Source organism: Myotis nattereri, assembly GCF_964212035.1.
Source record: "Myotis nattereri genome assembly, chromosome: 4".
In the NCBI taxonomy this organism is placed as follows: Eukaryota; Metazoa; Chordata; class Mammalia; order Chiroptera; family Vespertilionidae; genus Myotis; species Myotis nattereri.
Window position 1 is genome coordinate 8,681,015 of NC_138079.1, and position 15,794 is coordinate 8,696,808.

A 15,794-nucleotide genomic window follows, 5' to 3' on the forward strand; every position below is an offset into this window, starting at 1 on the left:
ATCCAAGATACCATTACCTTTATGAGGCACCATTATTTTATATTGCATTAAAAAAATGATAGTGGCTGATTATCATTTAAAATGCTGTCAATTATAAGATATGTTACAATATCATGAAAATATGTGCTTCTTGGAATTAAAAAATATGATAATTAAATTCTGCTTTTTTCTAAATGGACTAATCTCTAGAATATTATGCATTCTTCTTACCCACGCTTGTTTATTGGGCGACTTAACAGTTTACTAAATCTTCTAAATTAAATTCCCAAGTATTCTACTCATCCTTCTCAACTCATTAAATATAATAAAAGAAGAGAGGTAACTGAAAATGTCTGTTTAAAAATAATAGATTGTAGACATCGAGGAGGACAGAGCTTCACTTGAATATAATGTTCTATAAATATCCCAAAGATGTAGGATAGGATTAGAACATGCATCGGGTTCAATTTTCTTCCTGGTACAAAATAAACTACTCTGGCTTCATCCCTATTACTTACCTTCAGCTTTGACAACCAATCGTAACAAAATCAAGATCCCCCTTCGAGTGACTTCATTATTACTTCTTATTTGTTCATCAAAAAATTCCATCAGGTCTGCAGGATTGGAATGGGCTGCAGGTTTAAGAAATACTGGCATCACAAGAACTCATTTTCTTTCTTTCCTTTTTTTTAAAAAATATATTTTTATTGATTTCAGAGAGGAAGAGAGAGACAGAAACATCAGTGATGAGAGAGAATCATTGACTGGCTGCCTCCTGCACGCCCCACACTGAGGGTTGAGTGCACAACTCAGATATATGCCCTGACAGGGAATCGAACCACGACTTCCTGGTTCATAGGTAAATGCTCAACCACTGAGCCACGCCATCCAGGCACAAGCGAAATGTTTGTGATTGGGAAGAGGGGAATTCCGTGAGGATTGTCAAAGTCACTGTTAGGTTGGTAGTTAGATTTTATGATGTTCTTGCTTCTGTGGTATCACAGAAATAATGAAGCAGCTTGATGACTAAGAGAGCTGTCTTGACCTGGGCCCACTCCTGCTCCGATCTGTGAATGTGACTTTATTTTGAAAAATAGGTTCTTTGCAGATGAAATCAAGTTAAACTTCATTGGCAGAAGTTATTAGGGTGGGCCCTGGTTGAATGTGGCTGATGGCTTCATAAGAAAAGGAGAGACACGGAGACACCAGAACACCTTGAAAACACAGAGGCAGAGGTAGGAGTGATGCTCACCAGCTTTGGCGATAAAGAGAAACATGGGGAGGGCAGGAAGCAGGGAGCAGTGAAGCAAGGCCTGGTTAGGGTAAAGCAGCTTGGGTTCGAAACTGTCAGAGGTAAAGTGCAAGTTAATTAGGTTGGGGCATAGAGCAGAGAGGAGTATAGAAACAGAAAATCAGAAGAAAACTCGAACATAATACAAAGGTATCAAAAGTAGTAGAAATGCCATGTTTTGGGGAGGGTGGAGGTATGGGAGGCATAGGTTATTCTTGTCTTTTGTCTTCAGGGACTATGTTGGAAGGAACACAGTTTTGTATCCTGACCCTGAGACCTTGGTGCCTCCTCTAACCAGGAGACGGCTGAGATCGTGATGTGAGAGCAAGAAGAAAAGGCGAAGAGTGAAGGAGGGAGAGAGACAGGAATAGATATGAAGAGATGACCAGCGGAAAAAAAGCATGGCTTTCGGTTTGACACAGTTTGAAATAATCTCAAATATCAAGAGGTTACCAACTCACCTAGGTTCACTTCTAAATAAACCCATGCATATATGGTCAATTAATTTTTGACAAAGTAGCCAAGATTATTCAGTAGGAAAAGGATAGTCTTGTCAGTAAATAGTGCTGGTAAAACTGGACAACCACATGCAAAAAAAAAAAAAAAAAGGAGCTGGACCTCTACTTTACACCATACAAAAATACAATAGAAATGGGATGAAGATTTGAAGGTAATATCTGAAACCATGAAACTCCTTGAAGAAAACATAGGGACCAAGCTCCTTGACATGAGTCTTGGCAATAAGTTTTTATTTATTGTATTAATTTTTAAGCAGTAAACTCTATTATTATTATCATCATCATCATTTATTTAAAGAGGGAGAGAGAGAGAGAAACATCAATCAGTTGCTCCCATACATGCCCTGACTGGGGATCGAACCTGAAACCTGGGTGTGTACCCTGACAGGAATCAAACCCATGACCCTTCAGTGCATGGGATGATGCTCCAACCAACTGAACCACCTGGCCAGAGTTTAGCAATGAGTTTGTAGATTTGACACCAAAGACAGAGGCAACAGAACAAAAAACGAACAAATGCGACTACATTAAGCTAAAAAGCTTCAGCTCAGCATAGGAAACCATCAACAAAATGAAAAGGCCATGTATGAAATGGGGGGAAAAACCCCCACAATGGCCAATGATATATTCAATAAGGGATTAAGGTCCAAAATATACCTGGGACTTGTCTGGTTTTAGAACTGAAAGTTTTATCTCTTGGGAGCATTTGTCACCCTATATATTACGCTCCTTGGGGGAACAGGTAAGATAGGGAAAGACCCAGAATACTGTGAGTTGAAGAAACATGTTGTGCGTGTCTGTGTGAAAGTAACTAATGCGACAGGCTGCACACCCTTCATCATCACCATCATCATCATCACTTGGAAACATTTTGATTAAAAACCCTCTGGCTGCTTGGCCCTACCTAGAATGAGGAAACAGCTTGAAGCTTCCATTTCATTTTCCTTCTCTGGAGGCTCTGGAACTCTGCACACCTGGACAAGGGGGAAGCAGCAGGTGGTAGATGTTAAGAACAGAAAACCGGTGCAAACCAAACCATCCGCCTGGACAGCATGCTCTGCTTACCTGGTGGAGGAGATTGGCGAAGATGCTTCTCTTCAAGTCCTTGGGAAGGGCGACCTCATACAGGGCGGCCGCAGTCAGTATTTGCTTCAGGCTCTAGAATCAAAGGTTGGTTGGAGGCTGCCCATGAAGCAACAAACACAGGATGTGGAAGGCAAATCATGTTTTATGAGGAGAACAAACCCATAACTTTCCTGCAGTTACCAGGTTTTTTGTGTGCATGTTTTTGTTTGTTTGTTTGTTTTTTGGTGATTTTGGCTCTTTTACCTTGTTCACTGCTTCATCAGCTTGAAAAGAAAAATCTGTAATCCCTTTCTGAAGTTTCCACATCCAGCTATGCCAACTTCTTGCTATCATATTTCTCAGCTGCCAGAACAGGTATTCAGGTTCCCTGGGGCCTCCTGAGCCTTGTATGCTCTAGGATGGTTGCCAGTGGACTCTCTGAATCAGCTCTTTAGGGTGTGATTCTTACCTGGGTGACATGGAAATCAATCTCTTTGTCAGTATACTGGTTCAGGAGCCAGGGTACCTGGCCCAGGGCATATTCACAGAGGTCTTCCCGATGGAGCAGCAGGCTCACCGAGGGGCCATGGGCCTTAACGATGGACAAAGTCTGCAGAGGCAGCAAAGAAATAGCACTGGTAGTTCCTCATTACGCTTTTTGTACATTTCTCAGAACACCAGGAGATTTAGATCTCCTGCCCCAAAACTTCCTCACTGCTTTCAGTCAAGACATATTTCTTAAAAACTTTAAAAAAAATGTTTAGGTTAAGAGCATTGTATGAGGCAGTTATATTTTTATTTGTATTTATATCTATACCTGTATCTACATTGATTCTCATTTCAATACCTGGCCCTCTTATTTATTTAACCTCTCTCTAATAGTCACTTTCTTTCACTGTGTTAATAAGTTTAAAATTTCCCTCATATTAAAAAAGTTCTTTGATTTCACATTACTTTGACCAACTATCATTCTCACCCAGTTCTTTCTCTTTTCTTACACTTAGAGCAAAGCTTTTTGAAGAAGTTTATTTTTTCGATTTCCTCTTCCTTCCTTCCATTTATCTCTCAATCCACTAAATCTGGTTTCCATTGACATGAAAATGAACACATATGAAATATAAATGTAATATGTATTGATTATAAAAGTTCAGAAATTCCTGAAGTTATGATGAAGAAAACATTGCACCCATAATACTCATAGATAATCACAGCTTGGTGTATTTTTAATATGGTCTTTATTTGACCTTTAAAACTTTTTTCTATGGATTTAAAATTTTAAAAAATTAACATTTTTTAAACATATAGTTTTACATTCTGCCTTTTCTACCACACTATTATATTATGAACGGTTTTCTATTAGCTAAATTTTTCTGAATGAAAACCACTTCAAAATTTAATGGCTAATAACAACCGCCATTATTTTCACTCAAGACTGTGTATATTTCACTTAAATCTGGTTCTTTCAGTAGATTTCTGTGAAATGAATCCCTTTCAAGAGTTTTCTTGCTTGGGCACTATGCCAATGGAGTCTAGATTTCTCTTTGCTTCAATACCTTCTTTCTTAGATTGTAAGATCTCATTCCACCTGGTTCTCCCACTTCTTCAGCAGCACATTCTCAATTCTTCATTGTGAGTCCTTCTTCCTTTGCTTTCCCTTAAAAATATATCTCTCCCACCTCAAACTCTATTTTTGGCACTTTTCCACTCTAGATACTCTTTTTTAAAATTTTATTTTTCAATTATCATTTGAATTCAACACTATTTTGTATTAATTTTGGGTGTACAGCACAGTGGATAGACATTCATTCTAGGTTCTAAAGTGTTCCCTCTGATAATTCAATATGTACCCTTCTATCCACAACCATTTATTCAATTGTCACGTATATAAAGCTGATATCTAAATCTGTGTATCTAGTTTTTGCTTTTTGTCTTAACACTGACCCTGAATATCCCCAAACCTACTACTATCTCCACTTGGATGTCCCATAGGCATTCAAGTCAAAATGTCTAAAATTAAACACATTTTTCTTACTGCCCCAAATGTGCTTGTTATTTTTCTTGTTTTTCTCATCTTGATTAATGGCCCAAGATCATTCAAGTTGGAAAGGTAAGAACCATCCGGATGCCTTCTTTTCCCTCTTTATAAACACCTAATTGATGCCAAGTCCTGTAGACCCTATTTTTCAGCATGTGACTCCTTAGATCTGTATACCGACACTACATCTACCGATCCATTAGCATTCATGACCTGGAATGTTTCTATAGCCTCCCAATAGTCTTGTCCTATCCCATCCCTATACCCCATCCATCTTTAGCACTGATAGTAGGAAGATTTCTCTGGCACTCAAATTCTTGTTTAAAATCTTTAAAGGTGTCTCATTTCTAAAAAAAAAAAAAAAAAAAGTCCAAGTTCCTGAATAGTATTCAAGGCTCTTCATTGTGTGGCTAGCAGTGGTTCTCAACCTTCTGGCCCTTTAAATACAGTTCCTCATGTTGTGACCCAATCATAAAATTATTTTCGTTGCTACTTCATAACTGTAATGTTGCTACTGTTATGAATCATAATGTAAATATCTGATATGCAGGATGGTCTTAGGCGACCCCTGTGAAAGGATCATCACGACCCACAGGTTGAGAACCACTGGGCTAAGACCTTTCCAGTTTCATTTCTTCCTGCTTCTCTATCCCCTTTCCCCTGTCCCCTTTGCCTTCTCCCAACAGATTCACTCAAGTATGCATGGAATCCCATCCCCAACCTTTGCTTCAGTAGGTTTTATTCCCTCTTTAGGGCATGGACCTTCTCTGGGCTAAATGACTTCAGAGGTTAAAAGTTCAATCTCAATGCCACAGCCTTTCTAGTGCTCATCGCTGGAGTTAGGTGCTTCTCTCTCTCTGCTCCCTTATCACTTTATGAACCTTCTTGTTGCTTGCCTGACTCTCGTGGGAAGTTAGGAAAGTAGTCATCAAATTTGTATTGAATTCTGTTTTTCAGGTGTCTCAAAGAAAAAACTTCTGCAGGATATTTTTAAAAATGCCATGTTTGCTAATGATTTAAGTAACCCAGCATGTTAAAAAATAAATGCCTTAATAGCTCAAAGTACAGAAAAGGAACTAAACTCCAGAAAGTAGCTACATGTTAAATCTTTTATAATAGAGCAATAGGATATTAACTAGCATATAATTTAGCCTACTTTTAAAAAACTTATAGCAATTAAGCAAGATAAGAATGGGATTATATATATGCACTGTGTGATCTATTCTCTACAAAGAATTACAGTATTTTGAAGCAGCCAAGCAAATTCTTTAGATGTTATTTCAATGTGATATCCACATACACAGGAAATTTCTGGGGACTGTTGGTTTTCCTAACCAGGGACCGCAGCCCAAATATGGGTTATGGTATCTAAGACATGAAATAGCTAACATTCTATATATTCTTTTCATTTTATCTTGTCTATGGGGATTCTGGTCTGTTTAATATCTCTGTATCCCCAGCACACAGAACAGTGTCTGGCGTGTCCTGCTGACTCAATATATATTAGTTGAAAGTCAGAAAGAATAAATATGGATTTGAAATAGGAAAAAAAAAAAAGAGATGACCAATCCTGTGAAAAGAGGAAGTTCAGCCAGCATGGAGGAGAGCCAGTCTGGGGCTCCACTCACTTGTATGGGTGAGGTCATGGGCGCCCACTTCTCCATGATAAACCGGAACAGCATGAAGATCTTGTCAGATAGTCGGTTGGCGTCCAGTCTGGGGTAGGGGAAATCTCTCCAGTGGTTGACGTACTTGTAAATGGCCTTGCTGAACTTCTCAAGGGCTGCATTTTAAAAACAACCACAGACTGAGAAAAATATAATGGTGGGAAGAACCACAAAATAATTGAAGAGTACTGATGATTAGCAAATATAGTGTAATCTCACTATATAAAAGCCTAATATGAAAATTGTCCCCTCTGGAGTATGGCTGTTCACTATGACGTGTGCTGAACACCAGGGGGCAGCACGGGACACAGCAGGCATCGGTGACATGGCACTGGCAGTGGGCAGCAGTGGAGGCTCTGCCAACCCCGATGGGCCCCAATGAGAGCGGGACCACGGTGGGATGGTGCAGCAGGTGAAGGGGTGGTGCCAGGCCACAGTGGGGTGTCAGGTGGGACTGGGGGCATGAGCTGGGGCCCAATCCCCACAGGCCACCCCAAGGGACCCCACCCATGCATGAGTTCATGCACTGGGCCTCTAGTAGTTTCTATAAAATCTTATGACTATACCAAATAAACATATAAAAAGTGTCCAGCCACACTGGTAAAATGTGAGTTAAAACCATAATGAGATACTATTATATATCACACATAATGGCTAAAATCTAAGACAATATCCAGTGTTGACAAGACTAAAGTACCGCTGGTATTTTCACATACTGCTGGTGGTAGTATGAACTGGTACAGATACTTTGAAAAACTATTTGACACTCTCTACCGTGGTTGACTATGTGATCTTGGTGACCCAGAAATTCCGCTTCTAGGTACGTAATCCTCCAATCTAATAACGACGGAATATGCAAATTGACTGTCACTTTGCAACAAAGATGGCGGCACCCACAGCCAATAAGGAGGGAATGTGCAAATTGATGTGACAAAGATGGCGGCAGCCAGGCTGGGACGCTTGAGACGCCATGGCGACGATGCAGGCGTTCTGCCCCGCTCCGGCCGCTCCAGGCCTCTGGACAGAGCACAGAGGTGGAAGGCGGCTCCAGGCCAGAGCAAAGGCAGTGCCGGCAGCCAAGGGAAGGAAGGCCTATTCTTGCATGAATCTTATTGCATCAGGCCTCTAGTAATTAGATATGCATAAATATAGGCACTAGAAACTGTACAAGAATGTTTATACGAGGGTGGTGTGTTTTTGTTTTTTTTTTGGGGGGGGAGGGTCAGAGCCTCAAACAGAAAACAGTCCAAATGTCTGCCAACAGATAGAATGGAAAATTAAATTGTAGTGTAGACATGTAATTGTATATAGAAATAAAAATAGACTACAGCTACACAAAATGACATGTATGAATCTCACAAATGGGCAAAACTAATTTATGATATTAGAAGTCAAGATTGTGAGAGAATGGAGAGGAAGATGATTGGGGAAAAAGACAAAAAGGACATCTGGGGTGTTAATAATGTCCTACTTCTTGACGTGAGTGATGGTCAAATGGATATGGTCATTTTGTTACAGCTCATCAACTTCTGATTTGTATGCCTTCCTGCGTGTCTGTTTTACCTGAATAAAATTTAAAAAGACCTTGGGCCTACAAAAATGTCCATTTGGGCCACTAACCCATATGAATTTGTATCAAGTGCATGAAATAATATTATTTTTTCCTTTAGCCCTCATTCTACCCCTTTCATTGATGATAAAGAAAAATCATAGTTTACTCTCTCAAGGGTATTCCTGATGCAAAGAAAACTATAGTAAAGATGTCAAGTATCTTAGCTTTACAGCTGGCCACCTATTGGCTCATTCACATTCCCTCTGAACTCTTTATGGTAACCTCCCACTGCACTTTATCATAATCTTTTGTGCATGCGTGTGTTTGTGCTTGTGTGTGTATGTGTCTCACACTGGCCTATAAGTAACATGAGAGAAGGCCTGATGTTTTGTCTGTTGATGGTATTCGACACAATGGATACAGGGTCTACTTATTTGCTGATTGACTGAGTGAATAGATGGGTGGATGGATGGCTGTTGAACTTTATACCTTTTCTTTGGTGGCAGTCAGGCAGAAGTTGCTCTAGGACCAAAGAGCACTAACTGACTTGATAACACAAAGACAGAGAATTCCCTTATTCATTGCCATTATGATTTCTGATTTTAGTTTCTCTTACTTACTTGGTTGCTAATTTTGCAAGTAGAGGTGCCAAAGTTTATTTGCAGAACACAGTATTAGCTGTCATAGTAGGCAGGCATAGCAAGAAGTATTGAGAAGTCCTTGAGTCAGGTTGTTATAATTCAAATAATGGCTCTGCCACATACTAGCTGTATGACCTCAGGCAAGCTGCCTACCCTCCCAAAACCTTAATTTTCTCACCTTCAAAATGGAGGAAAATGTTATCTACTTAATGGAATTACTGTGAAGGTTAAATGAAATACCCAAGGCAGTGCCCAGGCACATAGTCAATTTTCAGTATATGTCAGATATAAATATTACCTTCTCCCATACCCGAGACCTATATGTTCATGTTGACCAGTGTCACCCCAATTAATTTAATAAATAAATATTAAAATAAATAAAAACAACAATGACAAAAATTACCTTCATTGAGGACAGAACAAGAGGAAAAGGGCAAAATAGAGTAAAATAGTCTTGGCTGATAGGTAAAGAAGACATTCCTGACAGTATGGGCTTTTAAATAATACAACATAATAATATTGGAGATGTGAAGGGTGGAGGAATCTTTATTTGATGTTTTTTGGGGTGAAACTGAGATTGAGTGAAGGGCGGAGGCACCTGATGGCTCTGTGGCAGGTCGGAGTTAAGAGTTTAGGCCTCCATCCCGAAAGCCTCTCACTGTGCTGTAAGTGCTTTCCCGTGGGAATTCTGGGGCATGTTGCTCTTTGTAGACCCTTGATTACTGTAGATGAATTTTAGCTTGAAAGTGTGTGTGTGTGTGTGTGTGTGTGTGTGGGGGGGGGGGTTATGACCATAATTTGTTTACCTATTTTACTTGATTTTGTGATTGCTTATATTTGATTAGATTGTTTACTTATCACTATTACGATATTGCATTACAAAGAGATGCTAAAATTCACCAACTGGTAAGAGCAGGTAAGCCCTCATTATCCTTGTAGCGAAATAGTGATCTAATTAAAGAGGAGGCTAGTAGAAGTGGAGGCCATACAGCGCAGCGGAAAGAGTATAGATTGGGTGGTTACACAGACCTGGGCTTGAATACCGCCTCTGCATCTCATCGACTGGGTCGCCACCTTGGATGATTGCCTAACTTCCATGGCTCTCACATTCTTGTCTGTTAAATGGTCTAATGAGCACTTTGCAGAACTGTCATGAGGATGGAGAGAGAGAACTCTCTGCCGGGGCCCTCCCTATGGTGGGCACTCGATAAATGGCAGGTGTTGGAGAAGACAAGACTGGTCTTAAAGGGGAAAGCACAGGGTACCCACCGATGCAGAACGCTCCCTTCATGCTTTCCTCCTCGGCCAGCCTGAGCATGGTTTGCATGGTGAGCAGGGTCATCATCATGAAGGGAATGCTCTGGGACGCTGCCGTGGGGCAAGAGGAGAAAGGCATTATCTTCTCACACGGGGGAGGCCCGCTACGCCTCCCTCCTCGTATCAACACTGTCCACACAAGCGTCCCAGGCTGCCACAGGCAGGTGCAGGAGGCTGGAGGAGGGTGCTCTCCATCCCGCCCCACCACCATCCAGGTCGGAGTTAGAGGATTAAGGAATGGCACTAGCTATCTGGCCACTTATGTTTAGTAGCAATTTCTTATTTGGATAATGATTTCATGAATGCTCATCCCTTCCATCAGAGCTGACCTATATCCCCAGGGCCTAGCACAGATAATAGGTGCTCAATAAGTATCTGTTAAATAAAGTGGTGTAGACAACAATCTTAAGAAACCCATCTTGCCTATAAGTGTCCATTGGTTGGCAGAATAAGCCGTGTGGAAAATGTGCTTCTGCAAACACAACGCTGGATGAAAGGGAAGGTGAGGGTGGGTGATAATCCAGCCACATTCAGAGCAGCACGGACCGACCAATGGCAGTCGGCAGGCTCATCTCTGCCTGTAACGTACACAGCGCCCAAATCCCTGGAGATGCTCTCCCTTCTGCTGTTTGCTCCCACTCGGGTTTTCAACAGTTAGTCAGGGGGGCTGTTTCCCAGGAAAACGTGGAGACTATTCCCTTCATACCATAGCTGGTTGCCAGCTCGGCCAGGGCAAGCACAACGAATTCATTGGGCAGCTCCAGGATCCTGAAGTTACTTTGTAATTCATACATGACAGAGTTGAAATCATGTGCAGCAAGAGACACCAAAACCTCGCCAGCCAGCATTCTGATTTCTCTGAGGACCTGAGGAAGAAAAGGAAAGCAGCAACAATGAGTAGAGAAAGAGCAGAGTGAATCTGCAGAGGGGAAATAGAATACATAACATTTCCCTGGCTTTGGGAGAGAGGGAGAAGAGGTTGTTTATCAACCCAGGGCGAAAGCCACAGGGTAGGTGCCAGTAGCAGGGAAAGAGGAGGTGATTTGAGTTCACTTTCAAGCTAGGTTTTCACAGGAATCTTGTAAACTTGGGGTCCATACATATTTTCTTGCTGGTGGATCAGGCACCAGAAACGTAGGATTTACGTTTTATGTCTGAGTGATATGAATTATTGTGTTGCATTACTGGGGTGGAAAGGCCATGAAGAGAGGAAATGGACTAAGAGGCCAGAGCTTTGTGTCTTAGCACTGTCCTGATCTAACAATATCTTTGATATTGGAGATATTTGGAGAGTCTTCTGCTTTTGGGAATGGTGAACTAGGCAATTTTTTTTCCTTTTTATTGAATTTATTGGGGTGACACTGGTTAACAAAATTATACCGGTTGAGGTGCACAGTTCTCAGTACAGCCCATCATCTGTACACTGTATTGTGTGTTTACCACCCAAGTCAAGTCTCCTTTCATCGCCCTGTATCCCCTCTATATGAAGTAGGTAAATTTTATCAAACCTACTCCTGAGAAGTTGCCTAAAAAAATCTCAAGCTCTAAAAGTAATCATAGATTGTTAGTTCCCTTGGCAGGTAAACAAATAAAAATCCTTTCTGGAAGAAAATACCATTATCCTATGGCTCAACATAATTTCTTCAAATAATTTTCAGATTCAGTGCTTATGTGCATAGATAAGTAGGCACACAAAGAAATGAAAATGTATACGGGAGCCCAAGGACACTGGATTCTAGTCGTTTGTTCTGTTAATACATAGTTTGTCACTTTGGAAAAAACACCTCTCTAAACATCAACTACCTCATATAAAAGTGTGCTGGGTAATATTCCCTCTAAAGTCTTTCTTAGTTTTGCCTGAGTTTCCTCATCTGTGAAAGGGTAAATAACAGACACTGATACTGTAGACAGGTTACCACAAAGAACAAATGAAAGGGATGTGCAGTCCTGGCAGCGATGTACACAAAGCTTATAGACGTCTGCATGGTGCAGCGAGGCCACTTAGAGATCTGTTGCTGGCGGCGACAGGAACTCATCGTCAACAATCAAACTTACGTTGTTGTCTCTCATGTCCTTAGAAGCATAATAAATCAACTTTTGGACAATGGCATTATCCAAGATGTCAGTATTCTGAATGACGGAAGTGAGATGACTGTAAATGTCTTCCTGTGAACGTACAAGGGATACACAGAAATTTGAGTTGCAGAACTAAAGGAATCTCATGAAATGCAAACTAATGACACCGTTAAACTACACAATGCATCACTAGGGATGTTATGTATCTTCACTGGGGCTTCCTGAACATGATCCCCGTCTTCAGGAATCGAAGGCTTTTAGGTAGACCCAAGTTCATTCTAAAAACTGTTTTAATTAACATGACTACATTTCTATGGCAAAATCTAACTGAAGGCAGGGGTCGGCTACCTGATGACCAAAGTCTCTTGGAAATCTTTCCTGTAGGGCACCCAGGACAATGGAAATGCCCATCAACCTCATTGTTGCTCTTATCACCAGGGAGTGACTAGTGTTAAGGAACAAATGTGACTCCCAAAGAGGCCACTAGGCTATAAAACTTGTTCCTAAGGGAGATTTCTAGGCTCTTGCTTCATTCATGTCTTTGTGGGAAGAAAGTTGTGATTTTTTTTTTTTTTTTAAATAGAGCTACAGACTCTGGGAATTGTATGGCTTGACCAGATGCAGTGCATGAAGGCTCTTCCACATCACCTGGGTGGCCCCATGGCCTCTGGAAGATGGGAGACTGGTGTTCTGAAATCTTCCACAGCCTCAAGCATGTTACCTCGAGGTACTGCCCCCACATTTAAAAGTGAAAGAACCCTCTTTGCATACAGACTCTTACATATTGTCAGGGCTGAGAACCACTGGATTAAGAGGTGAAGAAAAGGGCATTGCCCTTCCCAGGGAGGCTGCATTGAATAATTACTAGGGCCATTAATTACTTTGGAGTCAGACAGGCTTGTGTTTGGATGTCGTCCTGCTGCTCTCAGGCAACTCATGTCACTTCTCTATGCTTCCCTTTACTCAGTTGTCAAATGAAAATCTCAATAAAGACCTTATAAAGTTATGAGGAGGGAATATAATATGATGCACTATTGTTTGGAAAGCAATACAGTTATTTTATAAAAGGTTAATGAAGCCAGAACAGCCTTGAGAGGAAAAAACCTCTAATTGTGAATTGGCATTACAGGTGATTAGGGCAGGCGTTTTGAGATTTTCAGGGGCGCCTCAAATTCTACAGCTGTAATCTACACGGTTGTGAGTCCAACATCCCCCACTTTCCACATCTTCCTGCAAAAGGTTACAGAAAGGGGCAGTCTTTGGCAAACTTCTAGAACTGGATACTCTGATTCCTTAAATGCCAAATAGAACTGGTTAGACATTGTAATGATTGTCATTGTAAGTGTATTTCCTGAAAAATTGATTACCACATAAGAAGCCCGAGAGACAAGAGGAGGTCTAGGCAAAGAAGGGCATATCTGAAATGTTGTAATAACCAGGCTAGAAGAGGTCAATGGGAAAGAGATTTTTCTCTCTCCTCCTTACCTTGCTGATATTATCGTCCTTGCCCAGCATGTCGATGGTGAGATTGATATATCCAAAAGTCTCTGCAATGCATGGAGAAAGAATTAAGTGTGTGCTAAAATGCCCTCCTGTTAATCACAATCAATAGTCCCCCAAAGATTTCACTTTCTCACTTTCTCCCTCCTCTCTTTTTCTCTCCCCACCCCCTCTCTCGCTCTCCCTCTCTTCTCCTTAACTGTCAGCTCTCGGTTGGCAGAAACTATGTCTTATTATTCATATTTCTTGTGCTTGACACACTTGAAACGAGCCGATGCTGAGTATTTCCCCCCCAAAACCTAAATTAAGTGTGGAGGGAAAGATAAAAGATGCTAAGTTCCTTTGTATCCCTCCAGTCCCATAGGCATCACCTGTAGCCCCTCTCGCAGGCTCAGCTCCCAGAGTGCATGAGCTGAATCCCTTACAGCTGATGTGAGCACGAGACGGCAATGGCGTGATGCAGTTCTCTTCCCTCAGCCCATCTTCTTGCTCCCTTCCCACCCCTCTCCCCTCTGGGCCCTATTAGGTCCCCTTATGGTCCCATGCTCATGGAACCTCGCTCTTTTCTGACAATAATCTAAAAGTTTTTGACTTGCACTCTCCAGCAATATTTGTATTTGAAGAAAGCTCTCTGGAAAACTAAAAAATAAAGATAATAAAATAACAATAATGACAACCGAGTCAAAGAAAACACGCCATTTTAGGCCACAGGGCAAGTTGGTAGATGAGATGCTGAGTTTCCACAAGCCTCCAACTCCGACAGAGCCCCTTAGCACAGTCTCTTTGGGCAACGCAGAAAGGCAGCCACACTTGAAAATTGGGGAAAATATTTCCACAGGATTCTTCCAGTATTTAAAACCAAACAGTGTGGACCAGAATAAAAGGGAGAGTAACCTCCCGGGGTCATCTGATCATACAATTTAAAATGGGCAGGTCACACCTCAAGCCTATAACTTTTTAGTAAAAGGTGTTTTGTTTTTTCCTTTAGTAAAAGGTTTCTCTTTGCTTTAAGCAAGCCCTGTTCATTGTTTCTGTACTTCCAGGTTAACACACTTTTGAAATATGACATAACCACCCTCAGCATGGAACAGACTGTGGAAGCTCAGAGGGAAGGTGGGGGTGGTGGGTGGAAGATGATCAACCGCAGAACCTGTCTGCATATATGCATACCCCATGGACACAGGCAATAGGGTGGTGAAGGTAGGCCCTAGGGTGGAGGGCTGGGGGTGGGCTAGAAGGGTTCAATGGGGGAAGGAGAGGGACATTTGTAATACTTTCAACAATGAAGATTTTTTTTAAAAAAACATCACCACCCTCAAGAGAGCACCTAATCTTTACCCTGTAATCCAACCCCGCCTGGCTTCCTCCCACCTCCAAGTAATCTTCCTATGTGCCCTCCTTAATCTCAAAAGCAGAAAAGCCGCCGTGAGACTTATTCCGCCGAGCATTTGAGAGCTTGCTCCTGCATATGGCATCAGTTTGGCTCAAAGGAACTTTTATAAAATTTATGAACATGTTTGGGTGTTTTTTTACAGCGACAAAAAGCAGTTGTCTTTCTTTGTATTGTAGCCACTTTCTCTTCAGGTAGACTACGCATTTTCAAAGAAGATAAGCCACAGTCATCTCTCAGGCTCCAGGCCTATCATCGGTGGTTTACAACGAAGGCGGTTTTATTGTTTTGGAATTGAGGGAGAGTAGAGAGAAGCAATCTTACTTCAGCATAGCTTTTCAGAAACCTTTAAGGTACATAACCTCCCAGCATGACACATTCCACCCTCAGCCCCACGTATGCACATGGTCACACAGACACATCACCCCTAACTCCTCAGAAGACCCCGATGCTTACCTACAGTTTCCACCGGGCCCTGGGACATACTGCCGCTATTTCAGGCTAAGAGCTAGCACCTACGTATCAGAAACAGTGAGGCTAAAAGGTCCAAGAAGCAGAGCGGCAGGTTTCTCATACAAGGTTGACATCGGGTTCCCTACATGCAAGTCCCTCCTTGACTTGACTGGCAAACTGATCTGGAAGCTCCCAGCGATGGGCTGCTGTTGAGGAGGATGCTGCGTTCTACCACCACGACATTTTCTTGCTTCTGACCTCCTGCTGACCAACAAGATGGCAGCATCTCCCCGAATGGTGTCCCTTTGGT

The 15,794-nt window shown here is 41.7% G+C and overlaps 1 protein-coding gene across 1 annotated transcript in view; it reads right to left on the reverse strand.

The window, feature by feature from the left end:
- The window catches only part of MROH2B (maestro heat like repeat family member 2B), a gene marked incomplete at both ends in the record, with an annotated part of 50,969 nt that extends 35,454 nt beyond the window's left edge, over positions 1-15,515 (reverse strand). The window contains 10 exons of the mRNA XM_081089672.1: positions 498-611; positions 2,693-2,762; positions 2,854-2,946; positions 3,323-3,463; positions 6,517-6,671; positions 10,018-10,116; positions 10,772-10,931; positions 12,121-12,231; positions 13,627-13,688; positions 15,488-15,515. Coding sequence (XP_080945798.1) covers positions 498-611; positions 2,693-2,762; positions 2,854-2,946; positions 3,323-3,463; positions 6,517-6,671; positions 10,018-10,116; positions 10,772-10,931; positions 12,121-12,231; positions 13,627-13,688; positions 15,488-15,515 — 1,033 coding nt within the window. The remainder of the gene's footprint in view (positions 1-497; positions 612-2,692; positions 2,763-2,853; positions 2,947-3,322; positions 3,464-6,516; positions 6,672-10,017; positions 10,117-10,771; positions 10,932-12,120; positions 12,232-13,626; positions 13,689-15,487) is intronic.
- Positions 15,516-15,794: the final 279 nt, after the last annotated feature.